We start from the raw sequence: 10,490 nt of genomic DNA, 5'->3' as shown, positions 1-10,490 counted from the left end.
TGCTAATCTCTAACAAATTTAGAAAATAAACTTTCATTGGGGGACATTATGTTATAGGGGTGCATATATGTTTTATAATTGAGCATCTCAAGCGGGCAATTGATTCATAGTCTAGTAAATATATGTTATTATCGATCTAATGAAGATGCGACCTTCTTCATAGAAAATCCAATGGCGAGCAAAAGCGTCTTAATTGTAAACAGACACCCATATTAGGACACCTAACTGCTGAAAGAGACCCTTTGTTAGTTCTATTTTGTGCGAACTAGACCCTTATAGTCCTACGGCTACTTGTTCGCGAATATGACCCCTGAGCCGATATTTTTTATCTTAAAATTGTTTAAGAGGCGGATAGCCCCAATATTCTATTTCGTGAGGATAGACACCATTGATAAAAAACCTTTTAAAGATCAAAATAAGTTCACTAAGAGAATGTTATTTGGACTTCGCGCAATACTGCAATGGTGTGGTCTATTCGGCAACAAGTAGAAACTACAGCCGGGCCTACATTCGCAACAAATAGCACTACGGCGGGATCTCTTTGCAATTGACGGTGATACTAACCAGGCGCGTCTGTTCGCAATAATAGAAGGCCCCTCTTCACAACCTATCTAGTATTCCTATATAATGAGATTATTGCTCAAAACATGAGAAGATCTTTCATCAAAAAAAAAGAGAGAACACGAGAAGATCGTTGCTACAAGAAGGCTATAAGATGCCCGCTTTCTAGATTCATCCCAACATCTCAGGATTTCTTTAAACAGATATATAGCGTTGAGAAAACAAAGTGTGTATGCAGAAGCTCCCCTTTGTTTATTATTTATTTAAATTTAGACAAGAGCAGAAGAATTTCATCTTACAAGTAGAACTCGCCAATGGAAAAGTTAATAAAATGATAAGAGAGCACAACTTACTAAAGAGTCCTATAGATACTGAAGAGAAACGGTGACAAATCGAGGAAAGAAATGGATGTTGCGGTGAGAACCCCTATGCCGAGATCAACCAAATAGCCAAAAACAGAGATAAACCAACACACAACAATGAGCACAAACACAATCAACACCAGTTTTACGGGTTCGGCGCAGATTGCCTACATCCACGGACAAGGAGGGGGGGGGTGGGGGGGGGGGGAGTTTTTCACTATTAGAAATCAAGGGGATACAACTAGGGTTACAAATCTCTCAAAAACGCTCAACAAATCAACTCTTGATCTCACCAATTGCTCCTAGAATAGAAGCCCAAAGAAAACTCCTTTCAACAGCTCAAAACACTTGTCTTACAAACCCTTGAATCGTGTTTGGGTATTTATAGAAAACCCAAACGAAACGGGTCTGGAAACTGACCCAGCCCATAACCGCAGTGCCAATGTGTCTGCTGCCTGAATCCGCTTCTGAGCTCCATCTCTACAAATCTCCACCTCGGCGAAGATTCTTCCAAAACTGAGCCGACACCAACCAAACCAATGCCTCGCTTGTTGCATCTAGTACGCCATGGTAACGGACTCATGACAACGGACCCCATCCGCAACATGTCGAGACCCAAACAGGAGTGCGAACACTCACCCCAAAACAACTGTGTCTACTCACCAAATCGGCTGTATCATAACTGACTGCCTACGTATCCTCTTCAAGGAATCAAACCTTCACGTAGTTCACCCATGGCCTCCAAAGGCCCTCAGTCTAAACTGCGGCTGATAGCATCATCAACGACCCCAAACTGAAGCGATCCAAACACCTCCACCTAAGGTGAAACAATGGCCGTATCCAAGCTATATCCACCAGCTGCACTCGGATCTACCAACTCGTCATCTGCATCCTGAATAATCTGATCCCCAAACTGTGTCACCTCAGCCAGAATTCCAACTAATGCAAAATGACTCGGAGTATGTGGAATAAGCTCCACCCGATGTGGAGTAGCATCAACCTCCACCCGCTGCGGTATCCATCTGATCTGATCAATACTCTCTACCTGCTAAGAGTCCAAAGTGACAAACCTGCTCAGACCAAACTCAGAAGCTCCCAACTGATAGCCAAATGAACTCCTGAATCCCAAATGCGCAATCGGATCCAATCTCACATCAACGATGTGACCAAGTGCTGGGTAGTCAAATATCTGACGCCGACCAAAATCTGAAGCAGCTCCACCTGATCTAACAACTCTACACGTAGCAATCGACAACCTCATAAGATAGCCCAATCGTGTCGAAGCCCGAATACTAAAACCACTGCTCGACAACCAACGCCGATCCTCCTCCAGAAAAGAACGGCCCACTAAATCCGCCATCTCATCACGTCGCCCCACTGTCTCCTCTCCTCTGAAGTGTCTCCAACTGCCATGAGCTCGGCACCAATGCAAGAAAGAACCCTTACTAGAACTAGTACGACGGGTAACCTCTCTGGCCATACACCTCCTCCAACTGTTGCGGACTACTAGGGCTTTATACCAACGGGACTTGGTTGCAACCCAAACATGCTTAGTAATATCCCCAACATAGGAAACAAAAGAACGATTACCTCCCAATGATGTATACATGAAAGGCCCCCCAATGCCTGACTGAACACCTCCAATAAGACCCCTCGATCGGTGGATAGAAGTGCTGAACTCCACCTCGGTCTCCTCGCTCATCCCAATGTGCTCACAGGACTTCAATCTGTAGGTCATAGCACTCCTCAACAATTTGTGCACGGCATAACCAATAATATATCCCAGCACCAAACAATGCCACAGTCTAGCCAAAGAAGTCGTCAGCGCTCTATCAATCACCGTGCTCCCAAGCAGATAATACAAGTTACTCCTCCTGACACCCTTCATAACAATCATGGACCCCGATGTGACCTTCAAGCGAGAATCTGCTAAGGTCACCCTATAGCCTGCTGCCTCCAATACCCTAAGTGAAATAATGTTCTTCCTCAGTTGAGGAACGAACCTCACATCAACCAACTCCCGATTCATCCCGTCACTGGTCCTAATCCGAACGGTACTAATACCACCAATAGGGCATCTGTGATCATTACCCATAAGAACATCATTCCCTCTTTCCAACTCCTAAAAGCTGGAGAACCAATCCCTCCTAGGGCATATGTGGTAAGTAGCACCCGAATCTAACATCCACTCGGTGGAGTCGGCAACACCAACTGACGGAAGAGCTGGGCATGAATAGCCCAAAGAATCTGAATCTGAAATGTCACCACTAGCCTTGGCAACATTTACCTCTGAAGCTTGAATAACTTTCCCCTTATTCTTCACGGCTTGTAATTTTGGGCATTCGGTTTCCAATGTCCATCTTCTCTACAAAAGGCACATTGATTCCTACCAACTGCAGGATGCCCCCTCTAGACTGCGATCTCCTCCCACGGTTTGGACTTCTAGCTCTTGCAACCAATGCCCCCGCAACCGGCTCAATGAAAGTCTCCTTGTCCTTCTTTCGAAGTTGATAGTTCACAAGGGCTGCGGTGACCTCACTATACGAAAGAGATGCCTTCCCATTAATAAGAGTGAGGATGAAGGTCTCATATTCCTCGTTGGGTAAGGAACTCAATAACAACAATGCTTTATCCTCATATTCAACAATGACATCTACGTTCGTCAAATCTGTAAGTAGCTTCGTGTAGTGGTTCATGTGATCACTAATGGATGTCCCCTTCTTCAATTGGAAGCATAAAACCTCCTCTTCAGATGCAAATGATTTTCGACGCACGATTTTCGACGCTCTTTGTCAAATATTTGCCCTCTAGGACCTCCCAAATCTTCTTTGCCGAAGTTTCATTCATCACATCATATTTTAGATCTTGGGTAAGGCAAGACCTAATCACACCACACGCAGTTCTATTCATTTTATTCCAAACCTTATCATCAATTTTGGCCGGTTTCCCGTCCAACTCTAACGTATCTTCCAGATTTTGCGCATTTAGCGCATCCATGACTTCACATCGCCAAAGTCCAAAATTATTTGTGCCGTTGAACTTTTCCACATCTATTTTCATAGAATGTATATTCAAACTTTGGACGGCCTTCCCACTAGAAGAACCCTCCCCACTTTTATCATTTTCAGCCATATATCTCAAAGTACCCAAACAATTGCGGAACAAATAAGGAATAGATCCAACTTGAAAAAGATAGAAACTTTACCATAAAGATTCCACCTTTATCACCAATCGAAGCTCTAGATGAACTTTCCAACTGATCTACACCTCCAAAAAAGCCCAAGCGTTGCCCGGAGCTCTGATACCAATTGTTGGGGAGAAACCCCTATGCCGAGATCCAACCAAATAGCCAAAAGAGATAAACCAACACACCAACAAGAGTACAAACACCGGTTTTACGTGGTTCGGCAAGATGCCTACGTCCACGGGGCAAGGAGGTGAGAGTTTTTGCTATTAGAAATCAAGGGGATACAACTAGGGTTACAAATCTCTCATAAACCCTCAACAAATCAACTCTTGATCTCACCAATTGCTCCTTGAATAGAAGCCTAAAGAAAATTCCTTTCAACAGCTCAAAACACTTGCCTTACAAACCCTTGAATCGTATTTGGGTATTTATAGAAAACCCAAACGAAACGGGTCTAGAAACAGACCCAGCCCATAACCGCAGCGGCGGTCGACCGCGGCGGTCGACCGCCCTCAATCCAGAATAGCACCTGAGGTCCAAAGACTTCTGCGGTCGCCACGGCGGTCGACCGCCCCACAGAACAACTAACTTCTGCCGCGCCGACCGCGCGGTTCGACCGCCACCAATCCCGATGCCCAGTAAGCCTCGTGCACAAACGCGGTCGACCGTCGCGGTTGACCGCCAATCTGTCTGCTGCCTGAATCCGCTTCTGAGCTCCATCTCTACAATGGAGATATGTCATTCATAGTTACAATGCTAAAGAAATTATTAGTCATCAACCATTGCGGATTCTAAGACATAGTAATGTGTGATATGATGGATCACATGCACGAGAGGAACATATTCTTCTTGATCTTGATTTATTATTATTATAATGATTACTACGTTTTGTCTTTGAAAAAAAAACAAGTTAATTTGATGGATGCCTAGGATTAGAAATTGAATGGTATCTTCGTCATGCAGTCCTCTATGATATGCCGGATGGAATTTGCCAGTTCATTGCTCAGGATAATTAGGGTAAGAAATGGCCTATGATGGTGTCGTCTGACAATTTTCTTGATGTTTACTTTGCTTTTTTCCCCCTTCGTTGTTGTACCCCAAAAAAAAGGTAATCTAAGAGGCATCCCAAAGCAAGAATCAAGTTGTACTGAAATACCCTATCATCAGATTTATATACAGATGGAAAAGCGGCACACTTCATATTTCCAAGGCAACAACTGATTCTATTTGACATTGCTCTGTTACCCTTGTTAGGTTAATTATCTAAAACATTGAATTGAATTCTTACAAGTTAAGTTTTTAAGGTAAAGGATAGAACCCAACATGCCAATATCAAATAAATAACCAGCATTGCCAAATTACTCAAGGGCAGATAGCAAGCAAACAAAAAAAAATTACTACAGATTTTTCACAACTTATTATCCAGGAATTTAATATACGTTAATGTAAAATAACCTTGCTTTAACAAACCACCTAATATCAGGCACCACTTGCTAATTGAACTCTACACAAAGAGCAACAATGCAAGTAAATTAGGGATTAGGGTTTGAAAATGTAAGGCTGAGGAAGGGAAGTAGGACCTCTCCGCGATCCCTCGTCGTCAAGAAGCCTCATCACCCTCTTCTTCCTGCAGTACTGCCGATCGAATTGCTTCACCTGCTTATTCACTCAATCGATCAATCAAAAAGCGCCTAGGTAAAGCTCATTAGACCTATAAGAACGATTCTGAAATAATGTAGGATTAAAAGGGTCAAATTTTTTGGAAAATTACCCAGGTGGGCCGGTGTTGGTTGACGAATTGGGCCCTCAGTTTCTTGCAATCGGCGGGGTAAAGAAGACTGACGGTGGCGATCTCGGCGGGCTTCATGTCGGCTGCCTTCTCTAAGCACGTGTAGAAAGCGTCACGCGCCTAAATTCATTTCGATTTTGTGAGAGGAGAGAGAGAGGGATAGAGACAGAGTACCCTGTAGCAAGAAGCTCTGCCCTTTTCCAGCACATCAGGCATCATTTCCTTGTCTTTGATTCTTGCTGCTGCTCGGTTTGCTCTCTGAATTTGGTTGCCGAACTGTGCAAAGATGAACGGCACCGGGTCATAGCGGAGAGAAGATTGAGCTCCAAATACGATGCTTTCTTAGGACTTAGGAACACTCCTCTGTAGAGAAAATGCAGGGCGAATACTGTGAATTGGGTGAGGCCTGGGCTGCGTTTTGCGTGGTGGATTGTTCATTTGTCTCTCTCTCTTTTTAATGATATAATAAATTACAAGAAATGCTCATCATCTATAATTTATAACTATTTCTTAAGAAGCTAACCTACGTATAAAATAAAATGAAAAATATCCATAACCTACTAGTACTGTAGATGAGGACGAGCTGTATAATCAGGCTAGAGACGATGGGCTCTATACTACATGTTGTAGGAGTGAGCATGAGCTAGTCTACTGTAATCTCGAGGAAACTTTGATTTTTTCAGATTTTTTTTAATCATTGAACTCTAGTTTTTGAGCTTCTTTACATATCCTCTGCATCCTTTATTATAGAGTTGCCTACAGTGCACTAATAAACTCTTCTCATTCTATATGCTTCATGAATTACATTAATTAAATAAATTACTAAAGAAAAATATTTTTATTTGGGGAGCTCATTGAATGAACTATTATTGATCGGCTAAATAATTATAGGCGTTGTCTATAATTTAGGATTATTGATGTCCTGAAACTCAGCAGCGAGATTAGCAGGGAATCCCAGGGTCGATATGTACAGTGTGGGTTCCCTCATCCCCTTAGGCAACTAAACCCCTATCTAAGATGAATAAGTTGCAGAATAGATATGTTAGAGGACCGGCGGAGTTGGATTCTCTAGTAATTCCTCCGACGGTCAAGTTAGTATTTGAACTTGAGTGGAGAAGAAACAAATAAACTGAATAAGTTCCATATAGAAATTTCATACATGTGGCCCCAAAGGAGACCTATGGATCAGAGAGGAAATCAGTAGGCGATGAGCTCATATATGTACCTAGCTAAGAGGGGTAAATGTGTAATTGTCCAAGTCCAGGCAAAAAGTTAGGCTGGCAATAGCTTTACAGGTGACAACTGGTTGTACGAAGAGTCACCCTTGATTTGGTATACCAGTGATGGAGAGGATATGGCGATGACGATAGATAATGAGTCATGGATGCTAGGGGCACTAGCCATGATGGTGATGGGCAGCTGTTGGTACAGAGTTTGAAGACGAACTGCCTCTTGACTCAGCTCTAGAAGTGGGCCAATAAGTATCGTCTTTCTTGTTGGCCTCGCAAGTTGTCTACCTGACTCTAAAGGAATGAGGGTGGTCGACTAAACTGATGAGGTCAAGTGAGAGTCTGTCTCGACTCGAACCTACCAGGGAAAAGATGAGTGCTTGTGGTGCTCGAGTCGTCCTAGCTGGTGAGTGAGTGTTAGGACTCACATTTATGAGTCTACTATCTAATCTTGTTTTGATGATTTATAAACAATCCCTAATATCGTTTGTTTAGTGTTTGTATTTGCCTATTAGGTAATCTAGACAAACAACAAATTTGAGGTTGGATGGACTTGCGCTTACACGATGATATTGTTGGACCCTAGAGGGGGGGTGAATAGGGTCTTATGCTAATCTAATCCGATTTTATGCCAATTAAAATAAATTATTCTTGCAAGATAGATATACAAGAGTTATGTGCAAGAATAAATAATATGAACAAATGGATATATCCTAGCAAAGAGATATATTATGAGATATATATGTAAGGATATGAAACTAAGGGTGATATAAACATAAACAAGATAAACAAGATAGTGGACAATATAAACTAAGAGAAAATGACAAAGGCGATATAAACAATAAGCATGAATGTAAAAGAACGCCAATGACAAACTCAAACAATCAATATGATCACGAAGTTCTGTCCCCACGACCTACGTCTCCCCTTCTCACCTTGAGGAGATCTCCACTATCATCACACCCGGTTTGAAAGCCGGAACTTCTCTACACAATCAGTTTTCTAGCTAACCGAAAATTCTACGCACTCGGTTTTCTACTCGGTTTTCTAGCTAACCAAAAACTCTACAACACTCACAATGTATACACACTAATTACCACCTCAAGTGTTGGTCTCTAGCCCGTGTCTCCCTCAAGTACTCGGATTTACTACCTCTCTCTAGGCTTTTACTACCAACACCACTCCTTTTGGGACAACCCCGTCTCTCACCACACACTCCTCTCGGTGTACTAGTGTAATGCAATGTGATCTCACAATTTAGGCTCACAATACAAATAAATTATTCTCTACAATAGATGAGAACTCAATTTAGCACAATTTAATGTTACAATCTCTCACAACCCCAATTATACTATGTATGTAAATACTAAAAGCTCAAGTGAGTGTGTGTAACAATGAGAAAACCAAATCTAAACTCAATATAAAAACTAGCATTGATAAATGATAATTAAACAAATGAATATAAAGCTAGATATAGAGTTTAGAAAACTTCTCCAATGGATGACAAGAGAGAGGGAGATGAATTGAAGGTTTAAACACCAAAAGATTATCTCCTCAAGCTCTTGTGAAAATATCTTCACAAACCAAACTCTTAAACTCACTTAGAAACCCTTAAACAAACTTATAAAACTCTTTAAAACTTTTCTCTTTTATTGGTGGGAGAGTTGAATGCAATGAGGTATTTATAATAACCCAAAACATCAGCCAAAAACACCACAAAACAAAAACTAGCCATTTCTAGCTGTTACTAGCCGTTATAGGGTGAAAAGACCAAAATACCCAAAATCCAGCATTCTGGAAATTTGTGTATCTGGCTTTGTAAAATTAATTAAAAATAATAAATCAACTTTAAAAATTATGAAATTTTTAGGGAAGTATCTAAACATATAGAAAGACATGTCAAAGAAAGAATTTATTAAATATCACTTCCTATTTATGAGAAATAATTATTTGAACACAGATATATAGTTTCCGAAATCTGCTGACATACACGATTTTGTAAAATCAATTGGGCACAGTAAAAAAACTCCAAAAATCATGAAATTTTGAGGGAAGTTTAAAAACATGTATATAAACATGTCAGAGAAAGAATTTATGAAATATCACTTCCCATTTGTGATAAATAACTTTTTTTAACAAAGATATACAGTTTCTGAAAAACTGCTGAAAACTCGTTTTTGTAAATTCAATTGAAAATAACAAAACAAGTCTAAAATTAGTAAAACTTGGGGAAATATTTGTATATATGAATATAAACATGTGAAAATAACAAAACAAGTCTAAAATTAGTAAAACTTGGGGAAATATTTGTATATATGAATATAAACATGTGTATAAAGAAATTTTTCAAATTGTATTTCCCAATTGTAAAAACTCATCTGTTTTGTAAAAACATGCACGAACATGAACTTTAAACATGCACGAACAAAACTTGTTAAAACTTGATTTTGACAAATTCATTCCAAACAAGTTTCAAAATACTTTCCAATAGGTTTATAGACTTGATAAAAGATATATCATCATATTAATAAGTCTATAATCCAAAACAATGATAAATCAAAATAAACATGTGTGTGTATGAAATTGAGCTTGAAGTATTGAACACACATAATATAACATCTAAACTAATTTACCAAAACTTGTGATCTTCAATGAAGCTCTTCTTCGTAAACATTGCGGAAGAAGTTTGAACTTGGATCTTGACTTGAATGCATAGGCTTCACTCTACTATTCCGCCAACATCCATTGAATATGATCATTGAGGTTCTATTCCATCCATCCTCTAACTTGTTGTTTGTCTACAATAAATAAAAAATCACAGACACTAAACAAATAACGTTAGTGGTAAATTATTTGTTAAATATCATCAAAATAAGAAGGCCAACACATATCCATTGGAGGATGGAAGGAATTTCAGAATGAAGCCATCGTATTTCAAGTTAAGATCCAATATCGCTTTATTCGTAACCAAGACAATCAAATTGAAGATCCATTGCTTGGTATATTAGTTTATATGTTTATACTTTGTGTGATTATACTTAAAGCTCAAACTATTCACACACATTGCTTTCCGTTTTTATTGCTTTCAATTTTATCCACATAAATATGAAACAAATGAATACAAATTGTATACACTCATATTTGTTTCATGTTTATATGTGCTTGATATGATTTCTTTAAGATCAAGATTTGAAATCATGTTTATTGTTTTGAAAGATTACAAAATATGTGTATTTTTTATAAAACTTTGTGATATTGATTTATGGACTAAATAATCTTAGTTTACATCTTTTATTTAGTCTCTAAATCCATACAAGAGTTTTAAATAATCTTAGTTTACATCTTTTATTTAGTCTCTAAAT

At 39.6% G+C, this 10,490-nt stretch overlaps 1 protein-coding gene across 1 annotated transcript; it reads right to left on the bottom strand.

Annotated features, from left to right (window-relative positions):
* On the bottom strand, positions 1,741–6,300 carry LOC109842036. Its single transcript, XM_020410953.1, has 5 exons — positions 6,074–6,300; positions 5,882–5,986; positions 5,691–5,766; positions 4,768–4,832; positions 1,741–1,968 (listed from the first exon to the last, which is right to left on the bottom strand). The coding sequence occupies exons 1-5, from the start codon at positions 6,116–6,118 to the stop codon at positions 1,741–1,743; spliced, it is 519 nt and encodes a 172-aa protein (XP_020266542.1). The 5' UTR covers positions 6,119–6,300.

This window comes from Asparagus officinalis, chromosome 5 (genome assembly GCF_001876935.1).
Source record: "Asparagus officinalis chromosome 5, Aspof.V1, whole genome shotgun sequence".
NCBI classification, from domain to species: domain Eukaryota; kingdom Viridiplantae; phylum Streptophyta; class Magnoliopsida; order Asparagales; family Asparagaceae; genus Asparagus; species Asparagus officinalis.
The sequence above is the reverse complement of the archived record's forward strand: the minus strand, read 5'-3'. Positions and strand labels throughout refer to the sequence as shown.